The sequence below is a fragment of the Phyllobates terribilis genome, unplaced genomic scaffold, assembly GCF_046119375.1.
Source record: "Phyllobates terribilis strain yellow unplaced genomic scaffold, ASM4611937v1 Scaffold_11__3_contigs__length_659146591, whole genome shotgun sequence".
NCBI lineage: Eukaryota > Metazoa > Chordata > Amphibia > Anura > Dendrobatidae > Phyllobates > Phyllobates terribilis.
Window position 1 is genome coordinate 225,638,348 of NW_027362771.1, and position 21,145 is coordinate 225,659,492.

The 21,145-nt window shown below is 42.4% G+C and overlaps 1 protein-coding gene across 1 annotated transcript in view; it reads left to right on the forward strand.

Moving 5' to 3' along the window:
- LOC141165957 (ADP-ribosylation factor-like protein 8B-A) overlaps positions 1 to 7,405 on the forward strand; it is a 47,671-nt gene extending 40,266 nt beyond the window's left edge. Inside the window, exons 6-7 of the mRNA XM_073652080.1 lie at positions 4,017 to 4,087; positions 5,941 to 7,405. Coding sequence (XP_073508181.1) covers positions 4,017 to 4,087; positions 5,941 to 5,990 — 121 coding nt within the window. The 3' untranslated portion in view covers positions 5,991 to 7,405. The remainder of the gene's footprint in view (positions 1 to 4,016; positions 4,088 to 5,940) is intronic.
- Positions 7,406 to 21,145: the final 13,740 nt, after the last annotated feature.

The window sequence follows — 21,145 nt, forward strand, 5'->3', positions numbered from 1 at the left end:
AGCGTGAACTATCCGGCGACATTTGAATGGAATGAAACGCTATGGCAGGAGACCCAGAAGAACCCCAACTGCTGACACAGAGAAATAAAAAATGCTGCAGTTTGCCAAAATCCTTGTGGGAAAGAATCTTGTGGATAGATGAGACCAAGATGGAGCATTTTGGTAAAGCACATCATTCTACTGTTTACCGAAAACTGAATGAGGCCTACAAAGAAAAGAACACAGTACCTACAGTCAAATATTATGGAGTTCCAAAGGTGTTTGGGGTTGTTTTGCTGTCTCTGTCACTGGGTGCCATGACTGTGTGGAAGGCCTCATGAAATCTGAAGATTACCAAAGAATTTTGAGCCACAATGTAGTGCCCAGTGTCAAAAAGTGGAGTTTGCATCTTGGGTCATGGGTCTTCCAGCAGAACAATGACCCCCATACACACTTCAAGAAGCACCCAGAATGGATGGAAACAAAGCGCTGGAGAGTTCTGAAATGGCCAGCAATGAGTCCGGATCTAAATCTCATTAAACACCTGTGGAGAGATCTTACAAATTGCTGTTGGGGCAAGACAGTTGAGTGGTGGAAGAAGCTTGTTGATATAGGAAGTGATTAAATAACTGCAATCAATCAAAAGGGTGTACAACCAAACGTTAGAGGGTGCCAACAATTTTGCCTTGCCCATTCTTGGGGGGGTTTGTGTAAGACTGTCAAATTTGCCTTTTTACTCTTCTTTCTTTTTTTTTTTTTTTTTTGGTGTGTATTGTTCCAATACATGCAATGGAACTACCGTATATTCCGGCGTATAAGACGACTTTTGAAGACTGAAAAATCTTCTGTCTAGTCTGGGGTCGTCTTATACGCCGGTAATGCTTTTGAACTTTCAGAAATTGACATGCGGGGATACTCTGGGGGTGTTAATAAGCTGCCGTGGCCGTATCCCTGCCATGTCGGAGTTAATATAAGGTGGAGGGAGTTAAAATACGGCGGCGGTAGGTCCAGACAGTCAGCGCTTCTGTGCTGAAACTGACACATCGCTGCGTATTCCCAGCTCCGGACACAGCGCAGGACTTCTGTGCCGACAGTTTTCACTTGTCACAGAAGCGGTGCGCTGTGTCCGGAGCAGGGAAGTTCGCATCGCTTCTGTGACAATATATGAAAAGCCGGCAATTCAGCAGCGGCATAAGCCGGCACCCGATAATTTAGAATAGAAAGAATAGAGCATCACACATAGATTAGATAGATAGAAACATGTCAGTCACATATATATGAAGTACAGTGACAGTATTGCTCATTTAGTGTAAAGGATTTATTAAAACAAATATTAGTGTTTTCATGCACCGTCTCTTTAAAAAAGCCGGCCGGCAATTCAGCATCTGTACCCGACAATTTATAACAGAAAGATAGAGCATCACACATAGATTAGATAGATAGAAACATGTCAGTCACATATATAAGAAGTACAGTGACAGTGCTGGTTACTGTACTTGTCATCTAGTGTTAAAATAACGGATTTATTTAAAAAAAAATTGGCGTGGGGTTCCCCTTAATTTTAGTCTCTAGCGGAGGTTAAGCAGACAGCTGGGGCAGATGTTTGAAGCCTGGGAAGGGGGTAATACCCACAGAGCTTCCCAGGCTACTAATATCAGCCCCCAGCTGAATACTTAGCCTTTACTAGCTATTAAAATGGGGGACCCCCCAAAAAAAAATGACGTGGGGTCCCCCCTAATTTAATAGCTAGCAAAGGCTAGGCAGACAGCTGGGGGCTGATATTAATAGCCCAGGAAGGGAGCCATGAATATTGGCCCCCTCCCAGGCTAGAAACACCAGCCGTCAGCCGCCCCAGAAATGGCGCATCCATAGGATGCGCCAATTCTGGCACTTAGCCTCGCTCTTCCACGCTGCCCTGGTGCGGTGGCAGGGGGTAATAGGGCTGGGGTTGATGTCAGCTTATAATGCCAGCTGACATCAAGCCCAGGTTAGTAATGGAGAGGCGTCTATAAGACACCCCCATTACTAACCCCATAGTCAAAGTTAAAAAAAACACAAACACCCAGAATAAAGTCCTTTAATTGAAATAAACACACAATTCTTTATTGTTCTAAATTAAACCATACTTACCATCACGCCCATTCCAGCTGAAGCCAATGATCTCCTGCAATAAAAGTAAAATAATAAAGCAACCTCATCCTTACCTCTCCATGGTTCCCAGGACCGGTCCAGCTCTGCTACATTCACATGACAGGCTGGACCGCAGCAGAACGCTGCCATCCAGCCTGTCATCCCGCAGACACTGAGAAGCGCAGGCATGCTTGCGCTCTGCAGTGTCTGGCTGTGACGGCATCCAGATGAGCCGACAATGAACTCAGCTCACCTCCTGGACCTCTGTCACTGACAGCGTGGGAAACTTCTACTGCGCATGTGGGGAGCAGGAGAATTTTCCCACGCTGTCAGTGACGTGCATGAGGTGAGCCGAGTTCATTGGACATGATCTCGGCTCATCTGGATGCCGTCACAGTCAGACACTGAGGAGCACAAGCATGCCTGCGCTTCTCAGTGTCTGCCGCATGGCAAGCTGAACGGCAGCGTTCTGCTGCGGTCCAGCCTGTCATGTGAATGTAGCAGAGCTGGACCGGTCCTGGGAACCATGGAGAGGTAAGGATGAGGTTGCTTTATTATTTTACTTTTATTGCAGGAGATCGTTGGCTTCAGCTGGAATGGGCGTGATGGTAAGTATGGTTTAATTTAGAACATTAAAAAATTGTGTCTTTATTTCAATTAAAGGACTTTATTCTGGGTGTTTGTGTTTTTTTTAATTACTTTACTAGAAATTCATGGCGGTCATGTCTAATATTGGCGTGACCCCATGAATTTCGGGCTTAGGGCCAGCTGATAATGCCAAGCTGGCCTTAACCCCTTTATTACCCAGTGAGCCACCGCACCAGGGCCCTGGATGAGTTGGGTACAGCGCCAGAAGATGGCGCTTCTATGAACGCGCCATTTTCCGGGGTGGCTGCGGACTGCAATTTGCAGCGGGGGGGGGGCCAGAAAGCTTGGGCCTCCCTGCGCTGCGGATTCCAGCCCCCAGCTGCATAGTTGTACCTGGCTGGACACAAAAATAGGGCGAAGCCCCACGTCTTTTTTTTTTTTTAATTATTTCATGAAATAATTAAAAAAAAAAAAGGGCTTCCCTATATTGTTGTGTCCGGCCAGGTACAAATAGGCAGCCCGTTCCTGCCTGCTGTACCTGGCTGGACACAAAAATATGGCGAAGCCCACGTCAACATTTTTGGGAAAAATTAATTACAAAATTAATAATAATTTAGGGACTGCATCTTTATTAACCCCTCAATTGTCATTTAGTGTTAAAATAAAGGATTTTTTAAAAAGAAAATTGGCGTGGGATCCACCATCATTATAGTCTCTAGCGGAGGTTAAGCAGACGGCTGGGGCAGATGTTTGAAGTCTGGGAAGGGGGTAATACCCACGGAGCTTCCCAGGCTACTAATATCAGCCCCCAGCTGAATACCTAGCCTTTACTAGCTATTAGAATGGGGGACCCCCCCAAAAAATGACGTGGGGTCCCCCCTATTTTAATATGTTTATGAGTGACAGTTTTCCTGCTATATACCTGCATGTCATAAGAATTTAAATTAAAAAAGGACCATGTTAAATTCAAATCTGTTTTTTTTTTATTTTTACCGGTGTTTGGTATGCGTTGGAAAAGGGGTAGTCTTATACGGTGAATATATCCTAAACTCTATATTTTAACAGGAAAGTAGGGGGGTCGTCTTATACACCAGGTCGTCTTATACGCCGGAATATACGGTAAATGTGTATAACAAAACATGTGTAATTGCATTAGTTTTCTGGGAGAAATACCAACATTTTCTGGAACAATTTCAAGGGTGCCAACACTTTTCAGGCATGACTGTATAACAATGCCACAGATAAGAGTTGCTTTCATTAAATCTGCACCTTCTCTTACCTGGGATACTTGCTTTTCTGTTTCTGTGTTTTCTCTATAGAAACCTTTCAGCAATTCAAGATCGAGAAATCTGTTGTTATTCTATTTCCTGTAAAGAAAAAGATAATATAGGTAAATTATTTTTAAAATTCCATTATATTATCATTCTAATAATATACAATCTGCACAAGGTTTGTTTTTCATGATTGCACAGTTATAATTGGTGGTATATAAAAGTGCTTGCATTTAGACAACTGATTGATGGTGTCGAAACCCCTTTTTGCATTTATTTTTTTGTCATGGAATTATCATTAGAGGACTAGTAAACTTGCTGCCATGTACCTCAGCTCTGTATAACTCTGGCAGCTTTCTGCCTATGCACAGTGTACAATCAGTGGTGTGGGCAGGGCTCAGCATTCCGAGAACTGATAGATCTGCAGCATATGAAACTATGATTTTATCAGAACTGCAACAAGAAGCCCACCAAGTGATAAATTGTTCGAATCTGAGTCTCTACTCTTATATAATGCTGCTGTCAGATGGGGTAATAGAAGGCCGATGACAGATTACCTTTTATAGTGGATCGGTCACCAGATTTGATCATACAACATTAGACCCGATGAGGCTGGTGAATTTACTTAGTCCTACTCTGACAGTATTTCCTGCGTATGTAGAGATGGCTGTCACTCACGGAGTAGGACCACCCAGTGGACTCGTGCATACAAATACTAGGGAATTCAGTGAATAAAGTGCAAGGCTTACTGAAACTTATACCACAAATTGTATATCAGTCAGATCAGCTCCTTTATAACATCCTATCTGAAGATCCGATACTATTTTTTTTTTTTTAAGCCCCTACCAACATTGGGCATACTAGTATGTCTAATGCCTGCTCCCTGTTTTTGATGTGGGTTTAGTAGTGGAGTCTGCATCTTTCCCAGCAATGATGGCTGTGTTATTAAGACATCATCTACCTCTAATAGCTGCATGTGTCCATAGCAATTTACCCGTTAATGGCGCTGTCAATGTGACAGCGGTATTTACGCAACTCAGGGGCCATTTTTTAAGTACCCATCAAACTTCTCATGATGCAATGACATGCTGCTGATATTTTGCCATGACAGCTGTGAGTCTGCTGAAGACCCGTGTGCATTTTCATGCCTTTGCTCCATTGATGTCAGGCTGTGGCTAAAGGGACTAACAAGTAAAAAGGTTGAAATAAATGTGGTGTTGTGGTGTTTGGTGGGATGGAAGTGTATGATTTTTTTTTTTGATATGAACTGAAAAAAAAAATTAAAATCTGTAGAATCTGAATCCCCCGCGCACACGCTTTTTTCCCTATTAAAAATAAGGAAATAAAAACGTTAATACATGTGGTTTATCAATGTCCAAAAAACTAAGCTATCAAAATCTAAAATACTTCATCCCAATCTGTGAACACCGTAAAAAATATATATTGAAACAGAAGTGCAGTTTTTTTTCGGCCTCTGCAAAAAATGTTACATTCAGCAATCAAAATGTTGCAGCTACTCCAAATAATGGTATAAAAAATGGCCTCACAAAGCACAAATGCGGCACACTTAGACTTTTTTTTTGTCCCGTTCTCAAGTTCATCACATGGTTAAATGGATGGTATCACTCAAAAGTACAACTTGTCCTGCGAAATAAACAAAACCTGCATATGGTTATATTGATGGAAAAATAAAGTTATGGGCCTTCTAAGTAAGAAAGGAAAAAACAAAAATGCAGAAACCTAAAATCACCAGGTCAAGAAGGGGTTAATAATCTGCAGAGTATATTGTGCAGACCGGTGACAGATCCACCTTAACACACCATGCAGTTTATAAAGGATTAAGTTTATGAACTAAAGTCGCCTGTAAAAAGTGCCTGATGGTGTATGCCGCGCCGCGCACGACTTGTGTATGCCGCGCACGACTTGTGTATGACCGTACTCCTGACCACAGTAGTCTGCCTTTCTGTTTCAGACATCACATTGCAGTGGCTTATTCAGCATTCCAAGTCCAGACATTACTGAAGTCCCACCACCAAACGATCTTTCCCAATATCTTCTCTGTTCTGCCTGATGTACAGTGGTAGAAGAGGATTTCGAGACGGCTGCTACTGGAATTCACATGTCATTTGGAGTTTATGGAAGGTTCAGCTGCTGGTTTTTGATGCTTTTTGTTTTTGTTTCTCTTTACAAAACTGGGAATGTGGTTTGATCTCTTCATACTCTGCGTTTCTGACCCTTTTATCACTTGCGTATAGGATGTCCTTTAATTGAAGTCCTACTTGGTATTTGATGTACAGGTAAATTTAGCCATACACATTTTGTTCCATAATATACAGATGGTTAAAGGACCCTTCCACTTGATGGGTTAACACAGAAGTGCATTTTCCTGCCAGTGCAAACTTGATTTACCTTTTGTGCAATTACTGCTCTATCACAACCATGTATACTGGATTTATGTATTGCTTATATGAGCTATACGTGACATTGCTTTGCTTCACCAAATCCATATCTAACTTTATAGTGGAAAAAAAAAAAGAGATGGACATGAATGTGTACGTATTTGCCTTGGATACTTTTTAATTAAGTTGCTGTAAATATCACTAGGACTCATCAGGGTTGCCTTAAATATAATATGCATAATGTTGTGTGTCTGCCAAAGGTATTTTCTTAACATGTTCAATCATTGGTAATTCAGTAAATTGAATTTACAGCCTACTAGGTATCTCTTTCCAATTTAACTTGCATTTCTTTAATGAAATGTTAAAACAAAAATGTATTGCATGTGAAATGTTGGATTTACTACTTTTTATACCCTATGCAAATGTTCCCGCTATGTCCTTTCTTGCCAACTTCATAGCTGTGCACTTAGAGAACCCTTATTCATGATATCACTCTTCTTCCTTTTTTTCTTTTTTTTTTTTTTCTCATTACTCAATTTTTTTTTTTTTTTTGTTGCCCAAGTGTTTTAGCAATGTAAATCACTTATCACACTTTTGGAGATGTTTCCCACCAATTGTAATAAATTAACGCAAACATGTATGCACTACACCAGGTGACAAACTTGTGTCGGGTCACCAGGCAGGCCACCAGTATGGAACAAGCACTTTAGGAGGGTTGTGTTTCTTGCCCCCTCCGTTCTCCAGGAACAAAAATTAAGATGGACCCTGGAAATCAATAGAAGACAGTGCATTATTTAGTTTCTTATTTGTGGTGTTGCTGTTGTAGTACAGTATGTGAATGTAGTGAAAATGATTGTCCGTGCCTATAACTTGCCGCTCTATAACAAGCTGCCCTGAGGCACAAAACACAACTCTATTATACCATGGTAATAAATTATGAAGAATCTCTATTAAGTATTGATGTTTGTCCACGCATGTCAACAGCCATCAATTGTTACATTTGGATGAACTTTGTTTCAATAAAAAAGGTGGAGAGAGTTTCTGTGATCACTAGTGATACTTCTGTTTGCTTGTGTGTGTGTTCTCTTAAATTATATTTAAAAGGAATTTGTCAGCAGGTTTTTGCCACCTAATTTAAAGCAGCCTAATGTACGAAAACAGATAATGATTCCAGTGATATGTTGCTTGCTGTAGTCATGATTTCTTGCTGATAAAACAGTGAACACTAGAGGTCTAGTAAAACTGCTGTAGTCTTCCATATTCATGAGCTCTGTATTACCCTACTCACAGGAAACCCGTAAGTAATATATAGCTGAACCTGTTTGTGCCCCTATATTATGGGGTAGCCAAAACTTTGACAGTTTCCGTTTTAGGTGAGTTTACCAGCTGCATGAAATATTTCACAAATTTCGGATGATGATCTAAAATAACATAAGGAGTAATGCTACCATGCCTCTGCCACTCCTGTACAGATGCTTCCCTGGTCTTTTGCCAGACTGTTTACCCATCTTCAATGCTGCTATTTCATCTAGACATGTCACCATTGCATCAATCACTGTGCATGATGGTGACCTCCGTGATATTAAACCACCACTATAACGAACAGGTAAGCCAGATAATAATGCCTTTTAGTATAGTATATACTGGTTATCCCATTAAAAAAACTATTTTTGCAACTCTCATGATCTGTTCCTTTTGTTATTCCTCCAGGAACTGTATGAATGAATTGGGAACCAGGGGTTGTATCAATACACACTGACGGTGTCCAATTAATAGTGACTGTCACTATGTAAGGACACACTGATGACATGAAACATCTAATTACTGATCTTAAAGGTCCCATTTAAGAGGATTATCCAGTGTCTCTCCCTTCCATATTAGGAGGTGTGGCACTACTGGCTAGGCGTCTGCCAGATACTTGCCATGTATTGTGCATGTCTGCCCATAGTCAAATTAACAGGATAGATGCATGATGTGTGCCAGTCATGCACTAGAAACAACAAGAGGCTGATGGAAGTCACCTCAGTAGCGCCTCTGACTACTTCATGTGGAAATTGAGGGCTAGTTAACCATATTAGCGGGAATCTGCCTCCAGAGATTATTTAAAGTAAAAAGAGGAGTTACCAGTAGTGTTGAGCGATACCTTCCGATATCAGGAAATATTGGATCGGGCCGATAGCCAAAAAGTATCGGATATCGCTGATTCCGATACCGGAAACCAATGCAAGTCAATGGGACACAAATATCGGAATGAAAATAAACCCTTTCTTTCCTTGTAGGTTAATTCTACATGAAGGAAAACAACTAACAATAATGTAGAATGTATTGGGGGAGGTGGTTGCCCAAATTGATGGGAACAGTGCTCACAGTGAAACATGAAAAGCTGGCAATTCAGCAGCGGCATACACCTTTACCCGACAATTTATAACCGAAAGAATAGAGCATCACACACAGATTAGATAGATAGAAACATGTCAGTCACATATATAAGAAGTACAGTGATAGTGTTGATTACTGTACTTGTCATTTAGTGTTAAAATAAAGGATTTATTAAAAAAAAAAAAATTGGCGTGAGGTTCCCCGTAATTTTAGTCTCTAGCGGAGGTTAAGCAGACGGCTGGGGCAGATGTTTGAAGCCTGGGAAGGGGGTAATACCCACGGAGCTTCCCAGGCTACTAATATCAGCCCCCAGCTGAATACCTAGCCTTTACTAGCTATTAAAATGGGGGACCCCCCAAAAAATGACGTGGGGTTCCCCCTATTTTAATAGCTAGCAAAGGCTAGGCAGACAGCTGGGGGCTGATATTAATAGCCCAGGAAGGGTGCCATGAATATTGGCCCCCTCCCAGGCTAGAAACACCAGCCGTCAGCCGCCCCAGAAATGGCGCATCCATAGGATGCGCCAATTCTGGCACTTAGCCTCGCTCTTCCCACTGCCCTGTAGCGGTGGCAGTGGGGTAATAGGGTTGGGGTTGATGTCAGCTTATAATGCCAGCTGACATCAAGCCCAGGTTAGTAATGGAGAGGCGTCTATAAGACACCCCCATTACTAACCCCATAGTCAAAGTTAAAAAAAACACAAACACCCAGAATAAAGTCCTTTAATTGAAATAAACACACAATTCTTTATTGTTCTAAATTAAACCATACTTACCGTCACGCCCATTCCAGCTGAAGCCAACGATCTCCTGCAATAAAAATAAAATAATAAAGCAACATCATCCTTACCTTTCCATGGTTCCCAGGATGGCTCCAGCTCTGCTACATCGAGATGACAGGCTGGACCGCAGCCGAAAGCTGCCATCCAGCCTGTCATCCCGCAGACACTGAGAAGCGCAGGCATGCTTGCGCTCCTCAGTGTCTGGCTGTGACGGCATCCAGATGAGCCGACAATGAACTCGGCTCACCTCATGCACGTCACTGACACCGTGGGAGAATTCTGCGCATGCGGTGAGCGTGAGAGACTCGGCTCATCTGGATGCCATCACAGCCTGACACTGAGGAGCGCAAGCATGCCTGCGCTTCTCCGTGTCCGCGGGATGACAGGCTGGATGGCAGCATTCTGCAGGTCCAGCCTGTCATCTCGATGTAGCAGAGCTGAAGCTGTCCTGGGAACCATGGGAAGGTAAGGATGAGGTTGGTTTATTTTTCATTTATTGCAGGAGATCGTTGGCTTCAGCTGGAATGGGCGTGATGGTAAGTATGGTTTAATTTAGAACAATAAAGAATTGTGTGTTTATTTCAATTAAAGGACTTTATTCTGGGTGTTGTGTTTTTTTTAAATACTTTACTAGAAATTCATGGCGGTCATGTCTAATATTGGCGTGACCCCATGAATTTCGGGCTTAGGGCCAGCTGATAATGCCAAGCTGGCCCTAACCCCTTTATTACCCAGTGAGCCACCGCACCAGGGCCCTGGATGAGTTGGGTACATCGCCAGAAGATGGCGCTTCTATGAACGCGCCATTTTCCGGGGTGGCTGCGGACTGCAATTTGCAGCGGGTGGGGCCCAGAAAGCTTGGGCCTCCCTGCGCTGCGGATTCCAGCCCCCAGCTGCCTAGTTCTACCTGGCTGGAGACAAAAATAGGGCGAAGCTCCACGTATTATTTTTTTTTTTTTTTTTTTTTTTTTTTTAATTATTTCATGAAATTCATGAAATAATTAAGAAAAAAAGGGCTTCTCTATATTGTTGTGTCCAGCCAGGTACAAATAGGCAGCTGGTGGTTGGGGACAGCCCATTCCTGCCTGCTGTACCTGGCTGGACACAAATATAGGGCGAAGCCCCACATCAATTTTTTTTTTTAATTATTTCATGAAGTTCCTGAAATAATTAAAAAAAAAATTGATGTGGGGCTTCTCCCTATTTTTGTGTCCAGCCAGGTACAACTAGGCAGCTGGGGGATGGAATCCGCAGCGCAGGGAGGCCCAAGCTTTCTGCCCACACACCCCCTGCTGCAAATTGCAGTCCGCAGCCACCCCGGAAAATGGCGCGTTCATAGAAGCTGGATGCTGTACCTGGTTGGCATACAAAAATATGGCAAAGCCCACGTCAAAATTTTTGGGAAAAATTAATTAAAATAAATAATAATTTAGGGACTGCATCTTTATTAACTCCTCAAATGTCATTTAGTGTTAAAATAAAGGATTTATTAAAAAAAAAATTGGCGTGGGATCCCCCATAATTTTAGTCTCTAGCGGAGGTTAAGCAGGCGGCTGGGGCAGATGTTTGAAGCCTGGGAAGGGGGTAATACCCACAGAGCTTCCCAGGATACTAATATCAGCCCCCAGCTGAATACCTAGCCTTTACTAGCTATTAAAATGGGGGACCCCCCCAAAAAAATGACGTGGGGTCCCCCCTATTTTAATAGCTAGCAAAGGCTAGGCAGACAGCTGGGGGCTGATATTAATAGCCCAGGAAGGGTGCCATGAATATTGGCCCCCTCCCAGGCTAGAAACACCAGCCGTCAGCTGCCCCAGAAATGGCTCATCCATAGGATGCGCCAATTCTGGCACTTAGCCTCGCTCTTCCACGCTGCCCTGGTGCGGTGGCAGGGGGTAATAGTGGTGGGGTTCATGTCAGCGCCAGCTGCCATGAAGCCCAGGTTAGTAATGATGGGCGTCTATAAGACACCCCCATTACTAACCTACAAAGTGTTAAAAAGAAAAAACACACACTACACCCAGAAAAAAATAAAATGGTGTGTTTTATTTCAAATAAATTATTTAATTCTTAGTTTACTAAAAAAAATAGTTACCTGTCCATGTTCCTGCGCTGATCTCCCATGCACAGCTATCACATCTGGAGATGGTGACAGCTGTGCATGGCTGCTGTTAGCTCATACTGCTGGGAACACGTCCGCTCCCGGCAGCGGGAGCAACTGACTGAGGTCACCGGAGTGCCTTCAGGCAGCGCAGCTCCGGAGACCTCCTTTACGGCACTGCTGTACCGTGGGAATTTCTCACGATACAGCAGGGCCGTAAAGGAGCTAACCGGAGCAGCGCTGCCTGAACTCAGGCGAACCCGCTTATGCAATGACGGGGCTGCTTTACGGCCCCATCATTCTAGCGGCGGCAGCGGTTCAGAGCGGTCACATTCTATGTGGCTGCTCTAAACTGGAGATCTTCGTGGGACACTCGTGGACTACTACGGAGGGGTAAGGATAAGGTTGTGGTTTATTATTTTATATTTTATTACAGGAGATCGATGGCTTCGGGGAATTAGGTGTCTAGGTGAGTATAGGTGTAGTTTTTTATTTTTTACTTTATTTTAGGTGGCGATCGGCGGGGACAGGTAATGTATAAACTAATTTATTGTAGGTAACCACTGGCCACCAATGACATGTATTTAAAATTTATTGGGGACACAGTAGGGCAATTTAAATAGCAGGATCAGGCTGATGGGAACTACTGCTCCCATCGAGCTGATCCTGCTGGCACGAGTGGACGGGGGACAGACATAGGCCGATGGGAGTAGTAGTGTCACGTTGGCCTATGTCTGCCTGCACGCAGACATCGCACAGGCACCGCGCACACCCGCACACACTCGCACACACTCGCAGACATTGCACAGACACCGCGCACACACCCACAGACACCGCACACACTCGCAGACATCGCACAGACACCGTGCACACACTAATCATGACGGGCTGATGGTCTGGGAGGTGAGGCTGACCTGTGCGGCCGTGGGAAAGTTCATGTGAGTTCATGCAATGCAGTCAAGCATGAACTCACATGAACCCTCTGAGGGTACCGCGGCTACTTCAAATGAACAGCTGATCGGCATCACCTGATACCTCAGCTGTTCATTTGAAATAACCAGCGGGAAAGCGCAGCACAGAATGGGAAAGCTGGCGGTGAAGTCTTTTCACTGCCGGCTTCCCCGCCCGGGTCCTTCGCTCCCCGCTCCTTGGTGCTGTGCTCCCCGCCCGGTCCTAACTTACGATCGGGATGGGAGGTGGCGAGGGGAGCAGAGGATCGGGGTGGGAGGCTGCGGGGAAGCAGTATGGGGCTGTGTGATTGTTTAAAAGCCGGCGGCTTTTTACCGCCCGCCGGCTTTTAAACAATCAGGAGAATTCTCCCACGCTGGGATGGCATTCTGATGACAGGCTGGATCGCAGCTGAGCGCTGCCATCCAGCTTGTCATCCTTCAGAGACACTGCAGAGCGCAGGCATTATGGGAACTTCCGATTCCGGTATTCGATATTGTAAAAGTATCGGAATTAAGTATCGGAATTCCGATACCCGATATTTCAGTATCGGAATGCTCAACACTAGTTACCAGTGTGAGACATGTAACGAACACTGTACAGTCTAATTGAACTTGTCTTCTTACAAACACATTAGCAGCTGCAGCTCTCACAGCTCTGCTGTACTGAAACAATGCTGCAACATTGGCTGCCTGTGAGATGGCAGCTGCAGCACTGAGAGGAGAGACTATCATTTAACAATTTGCAGGTTTACTTTTTTAAAAGTTCAGGAAGATTCTTTAAGCTTAGTGTCATCTTCAAGTGTTAGTATACACTCCCAGTATCAGTGGAGCAAATGTAGCGCAGCTTCAGACACTTTTTATTTATTTTTTTTCTTTTTCTTCGCTGAGAGTATGTATTTGTGAAAGATCTACAGAGTAGCAGTCCATTTTGAGATCTGAACAGTAAGTTAATCCTTCTTGGAGATTCTTATGCTACATCCCCATATGTTGTGCTGATGTAAGAGACACCGGAAGTAATTCTGATTCTAGCCATTCAATCGTGTCTGACTCTTTAGATGCTCTATGGTCTGATGGTAAAATCCCTTCATCTTGCTTCTTTTATCTTCAAGATCAGCTTTTCAAGTCCTCATTTTCTTCCAGCTGGGTTGTATTCTGCATATCTTTTAGATTGCTGATTGTTTTTCCTAAAATTTTTATCCCAACACTTGAACATCTAAGCCCAGTTTCCTCATGATTACTTGTGCATAGAGAATGAAAAGAAAAGGAGTGCGGATGCGTTCTTGTCTTGTACCATCTTTGATCTTTAACCATTGTGCATTTCCATACCTGGTTCACACTGTATCTTCTTGATTGTCAGAGTTATCTGATTAACCTAATCAGATGCACCATCACTGCTACCTTATCCAGTGCTTTCTAAAGCTTATGCGCAACACAGAAAAGTTTAGGGTGTATCAGAAGAAGCTCTATCTGTGCTTTAACTAATTAATTCTACAAAGGCTTTTGACTATATGATCCACCTCATTTTTGAGTGGTAATAGAGTCCCTCTACCCTTACGGAATTCAGCTGGTGCATCAGATCTCTTTCAAGGATGACAGTTAGAAGCACCTTTCTGGCATGGAAAATCAGGGCTATTGTCCTGTAGTTGCCACAGTCCTTGGCATCGCCTTTTGTTGGTAGTGGGATGAAAAAAATCTTTTCCAGGCTGTTGACTGTGTGGTTCCTCTCAGATCTTCTTGCATAGTGCTGTCAGTGCAGCCCTGGGACTGGCTTGAGCAGCTTTGCAGTGATGGCATCAATGCCAGCTGCTTTGTTTTGACAAATGTCTCAGTGCCCAATTCAATTCACTTTTCAATAGGTTTGGGCCTGGTTCTTTTTGGCTTGCTAAGAAACACTTCACTTGTTTCAGTGGCATATAATTATCTGGTAAATCCCTTCTTATAAGCTTCTTCGATGTTCAGGCATTCAAGAAGCTGTTCTTGTCTTTCCTGGCTTCTCTTTAGATGTTGCATGAGGCGAGGCGACGCAATACCAACCTACCCTTTTAGTATTTTGTTTTTCTCTCATAATAGCGATTTGGATGGTAGTTGCAGTTAACTAGGTCCTATCACATATTGCTTTGATTTTTCTATTGTACATTCTCTTGAGCAGTTTCAGTGATGGTTCCTTTTGATCTCTTCCCACAGTTCATCTGGGCCCTCTTCTTCCTGTCAGAGCAGGTTGAACCTGTTACTTCAATTACATACTGCACAGGGATCTAACTGACATCACATTTCATCAAGCACCAACCATACTATGCAGAGCCTACATAGGCTGACTCTGACTTTGGGTCTGATCACCAACACCTCACAGGCACAGTCTGCATCTGATCGTTTTTTTTTTCATAGAAAATTGATTCCTTCCATTTGTGCTGGCAGAGGATGGCCCATGTGGGTTTTCCCATCTTAAGTCATCCTAGTCCTGATTACTTTGGATCTGCCTCCTCATTTCCAAGTCGCTTGATTGATGTTGTCCGACCTCGGGGGAACCACTGCTAAGCAACGTATTTCATGCACTAATTCTGATCCATGGAGTTTCATGATGAAGGTTTTATTGGGTAGGGCACCAGGTTTTTCCCCAACCCATAGCACTAAGTCACACGTCCACCACATGTTACGTGGTATGTCGTGTAGTTGCTTTCCTGACACTTTGAGCCGGCTATAGGAAGGAGAGGTATGGGAAGTATTGATTTAAAATATGAATCTGATTTCCTTTTAGTCCTGTCAGCAGCACAAGACACCCTCTCTATAATGTTCTTACTCAGTTTACTAGTAAGTTTCGCTGTAAGAAATGGGCTCCTGTCCCACCAGCTGCAGTTTTTTTTTCTTCATGTACAGGTCACGCCAGATGTGGGAAAGACTTAGTGCAACACAGAGGGAAAGGGGGAAGTGGAGACCTCCTAGACTGGTCTGGTGTCACCCTGTCTCAACTACTGTCCCTATATTGCCTCTTTAGCAGTCGCTGCACGCGTGGCTCGCCCTGTCTTTCCCTGGTGTATGGCTAAGGCTAGGGATGGGAGGAGATGAGCACTAGTTGATGTCCACTAAACTCTATAGACAACAAGGGGAGAATGCTTCGCTTTAGATGACTCCAGACCAATGCGAATTTGGCCTCAAGCTTCAGAGAGGATGAAACACTGCTCCTGCTAAGCTTCACAAGTAGAAATGAATATAGCCCGCACCTCCCTCTCAGACACACCAGGTGTATATATATACCCAGGCCAGGGAGCTAATTACCAGAGGGGGGGGGTAGCCGCTAGGTACTAGACAGCCTTTCATCTAAGATGTCTGTAATGCCAAACGTAGAGATCTCCTGCAACCAACTGCAGGGTGACTGTCACCTCTGATACACCCGTGACAGTACATGGGGCTATTGTAGAATTAATTGTAGTGTATGTAACATGGATTTAAGAAGGAAAATAAGACTATTTCTGTAAAATAAACAAAGTTGGGATTTACTGATATTAGTTTTTTTTTTATTCAAGCAAATTTATAGTAGTGGTATTGTGTATCCTTTTTTTTTTTTTTTTTTTTAAAAGTCTATGCACATATTTCATTATTTTATTACAGTCTTTAAAGGTTTTAGGGGGTACTTTTACTCCTTGGGAAGTCTGCCAAGCATTCTGGAGACCTATAGTGCTGACTGCTCCTTGCAAAATAGGTTTACAAACTAGCTCTTTTCCAAGAGGAGGACAACTCGCAGTCCTCAATTGTTGGTAGCCATTCTAAGTTAATGTCAACTATTTTACAAGCAATGCCAAACGACTTATGATATTCAGCTAACTCTCGTCTCCAAAATAAAAAAAAAATCACAAGGTAAGTTTTTACAACCATTTAAACGAACACTGAACTTATCATTAAATTTTTAAGTGAACATGAGAAAACTTTGCCACACTAGTTGTCAGAGTGCAGGAATTTTTGCATGATGCTAAAACAAAACTGTGTTGTTTTTAACCCTTGTGTTCTCAGGATTTTATCTCCAGCTGGTTTCGTATATTTCTAGTATGGTTTACCAATCATTGTCCTACAGCCTCTGCTAAAGACCGTTTTCTTACAACCAGACACAGAGTGAAGGAGAAGGTGGGACATGACTGATCTCCAAAGACGCACAAGATTTCTATATATTTTTTTCAGACTTTTTTTTTATTTTTTTCTAAATTTTTTAAATCTTTTTATTCTTTGTATAAGACAAATAACCAGACATTCCAAGAAAAACAACTATTGGTATACTCGATTACTTTTTGCCGAACATCAAAAATGTATAAGCATTAACTAAAATAGAGGAATGGCAATATGAACTCACATCCTACTGTATTATTAATGCATTTAATTAAGATGAAAAAGCAATATTCCTAATTAAGTAAAGCTGCACTACAGTGGTTTTTTTTTATTGCAGTTTTGAAGTCGTGCTACTGATCAAAGTGCCTTGTGACTAGTCTCATACCAGCCTCCATCTTCGGCTCTTCCCGGCACCATTCCTGTCAGTCTCCAGCAGTTTGTGACCTGCAAGATCGCTCCAGTGTTGGCTGGGCGAGCCGGAAGTCACAACTCAATTCAAGTCCGAGAGCCAGAACGAGACTGTCATAGACTTACGTTGAGAGCTTTTGACTGTTGCTTCGGACTTCTGGTCTGTCATAAGTTGCAGTTACAAGATGGTGGCACGGGACGAAGTGTTGACCGGAACAGCTGGAGACGGGGGAGGGGGGGTGCTGGTAAGTATTAGAAAATCCCTTCTTAAAGAAGCACTCTCATCAACATTTTTACCTCTTAATATATTGCAGTCATCATATTATACAGCACTGTGTGCTTACAATTGCTAGTTTTGCCTTTCTACACAGCTAATTCTCTTTCCCATTAGATGTATGACATCACGTGATTAAAAACTGACTAACTGAATCCTTCTAAGCTCAATGTAGAAACAGGAGGTCAATTTTCCCAATACGAGTCACTGCAAAAGCCTCTGGCAGGGGAAGGAGGGAGCAGCTGGGTCAGGAGTTGAAGAGGGGAATGATAAATGCTGGGACAAGAGACTTCCTGTTTCTACATAGAGCAGAGAAAAGAGGAGAATTAGCTGGGTAGAAGGTAAAATGAGCAATTGTTAAGTATACTGTGCTATATAATATGATGAGTGCAATATATTAAGAGGATAAAAACTTTGACGTGATCGTGGGCTGCAGATGGGTTGGCATGACAACCCGGGTTCTGCAGTAGACCCCTCTGGGTGTCATAGCTGCCCAGCGGTCAATGTTCATATCAAATGAGCACTTTTGTTACATATAGCAGGGCTGAAGCCCTGCTATGTGTAACACAGGTGATCAGATGATCGCAGCTTCTAGTCACCCATGTAGACTATTGAAGCAAGTAAAAAGTAGAAGAAAAAAATGGTTTTAAAAATATAAAAAATATATAAAAGCTCAAATCACCACTTTCACTCCATTCAAAATAAAACAATTAAAAATCAATCAAAAATACACATTTGAGATCGCGGCTTTCAGAATCGCTGGATCTATCAATATAAAAAAAAAAAAGAACTATATCAATATAAAAAACAACTCTTAATAACCTGTAGAATCATAATGGCTGGTCAGTTTTACCATTTAGTGAACATGGTAAAAAAAAAATAAATTGTGGAATTGCATTTTTTTTTTATAGCAATTTCACCGTGCTTTGAATTTGTTTTCCCATTTTCCAGTACATGATATCGTAAAACAAATGGTGTCTTTCAAAAATACAACTTGTTCCGCAAAAAAACAGCCCTCAGATGGCCATATTGACCGAAAAATAAAAAAGTTATGGCTCTGGGAAGAAGGGGAGCAAAAAATGAAAGCACAAAAACGGAGCGTGGCCCCGTCGTGAAAGGGTTAATAGGAAATCTGCTCTGAATGAATCCTAAAGACCATAGGAGATCAGTGGCTGCTGATTGGCTGCATCAGTTATGAGACAAAGTGCAGACCATGCAAGAATGGTGCTAATCCAAGACTGGAGTATTATGGTTTTTTTTTCACTTTTTAATGCTTTCTGTTACCCCAAAAGCCCTCATGACTGAGGTGGAACGGACGGACATAGGCTATGTGTGTTTGATGTTGCTACATCTCCTGCATATTCTGCAGTAAAGAAGAATTATTTTACTTGAGTGCAGCAGTTTCAATCTTCTTACTAAAGTATTATGTTTTTTTTTTATTTTGACCTGTGCTACGGAGCTATTAAGGGGATTTTTGTTAAATGAAAACTGCATATATAAATTTATCTTCTAAGCACAAATGAATGTAACTCGTACTGGTGTGTAAGGGGGCTCAGAATCTGTGAAAGGCCCCCTTCACATGTCTGCTTAAAAAAAAAAGTATGCGTGAGACTGTCCCTTTTTACTATCCGTGTGATTTTCTGTTGGCCATACATGTGTACCGTCCATGTGACATGTACCAGAATAGAATGCAGAATAGAAATTACATGTTTTTATGTGTTAAAGATGTGCGAAGATATACACTGCTCAAAAAAATAAAGGGAACACTGAAATAACACATCCTGGATCTGAATGAATGAAATATTCTCATTGAATACTTTGTTGTCAGCACATTCAACTTTGTACAGAACAAAGTCACACAAAAATCATCAATGGAAATCAAATTTATTAACCAATGGAGGCCTGGATTTGGAGTCACCCCCAAAATTAAAGTGGAAAAACACACTACAGGCTGATCCAACTTTGATGTAATGTCCTTAAAACAAGTCAAAATGAGGCTCAGTATTGTGTGTGGCCTTCACGTGCCTGTATGACCTCCCTACAATGCCTGGGCATGCTCCTGATGAGGTTGCAGATGGTCTCCTTTGTGATCTCCTCCCAGATCTGGACTAAAGCATTTTCAAACTCCTGGACAGTCTGTGGTGCAACATGACGTTTGTGGATGGAGCAAGACATGATGTCCCAGATGTGCTCAATCGGATTCAGGTTTGGGGAACGGGTGGGCCAGTCCATAGCTTCAATGCCTTTATCTTGCAGGAACTGCTGACACACTCCAGCCACATGAGGTCTGGCATTGTCCTGCATTAGGAGAAGCCCAGGGCCAACCGCACCAGTATATGGTCTCACAAGGGGTCTGAAGATCTCATCTTAGTACCTAATGGCAGTCAGGCTACCTCTGGCAAGCACATGGAGGGCTGCGCGACCCTCCAAAGAAATGCCACCCCACACCATTACTGACCCACCGCAAAACCGGTCATGCTGAAGGATGTTGCAGGCAGCAGATCGCTCTCCACGGCGTCTCCAGACTCTGTCACGTCTGTCACGTGCTCAGTGTGAACCTGCTTTCATCTGCAGGTTCCATAATTTTTTCCTCTGAATTGAGTGATTCCATAATTTTTTTCCCTCTGCTTGGTCTGAAAAAAATTACCCTTACTGAGTACCACATTTTTAATCTTGATTTCTTTTAGTGTTTCTTGAAGCCCTAAAGTTGCCATTTGAAATGACTTTAGTTTTGTGCCATGTCTGTGATCTGCTTTTTTTCAACAACATTAAACAACTGAATGAACATCCTCCGAGCCCGGTGATTCCAGAATTTTTGCCAGGAGTTGTAGTATACACATAATGCAAAAGGAGAGATGATCAACTATTAATAAAATAGAAGTGTTACAGACCCCAGTGAGCCACTGCTGATTGATCATTTTGAGCATTCAGCACTTCATTTAGGTATACCATCACTTGTTACTTTATTTTCTTTCTGCATGTCTTGTTCATGCCATGTTTGATCTAGTTATGGAATAATGGAGGTATATGAATCATATGTTATTTATACTGCCCTCTATTCACTTACCTACCCCAGATACCACTTTCTTTTGGGTTCTTTCAGTGCCTGTACTCCTACCTATTTTTTACCAATAAATTTGTTATATTAATTTTCTATATATTGTTATGTGTCATCTCTTTTTGGTTGTTAAGTAAGAAATATGTAAAAAGCCATGGAAAGTCATGATCCCAGCTGAAATCTATCAGTAATTAGAAAGCAATGCTGCCACTGAGTGAAAAATATCAGCTGGTTCAACTGATGGCCTATAAAAAGGTGTCTCATTACCAACGTGCCACACAAGAAGCATCTCACGATGGGTAAAACAATTTTATTGTTGCAATACTGATGGCATTGGTTGCAGAAGAATTTCTTAACTACTGAATGTTCCAGTGAGCAATGTTCGGTTCATAATCTAGAAGTGGTAAGAACATCATTTCACCATAAACCGACCACAACCAGGTGTTCCCCGCAAGATATCAGATGGAAGAGTAAAAAGAATAATCAGAAGAGTTGTCTAAGAGACATTTCAAAGAAAATAATAAATAATGCATTCAACCTCCATGGTCTGTACGCACGCTCACCACACAAGACTCCATTGCTGAACAAAAAGCATTTTGAAACGTGTTTAAAGTTTGCTCAACATTTAGACAAGCCTGTAAAATGGTGGGACAATATAATCTGGTCAGATGTGACCAAAATTGAACTCTTTGGATGCTATAATACACACCATGTTTGGAGGCCAAAAAGCAC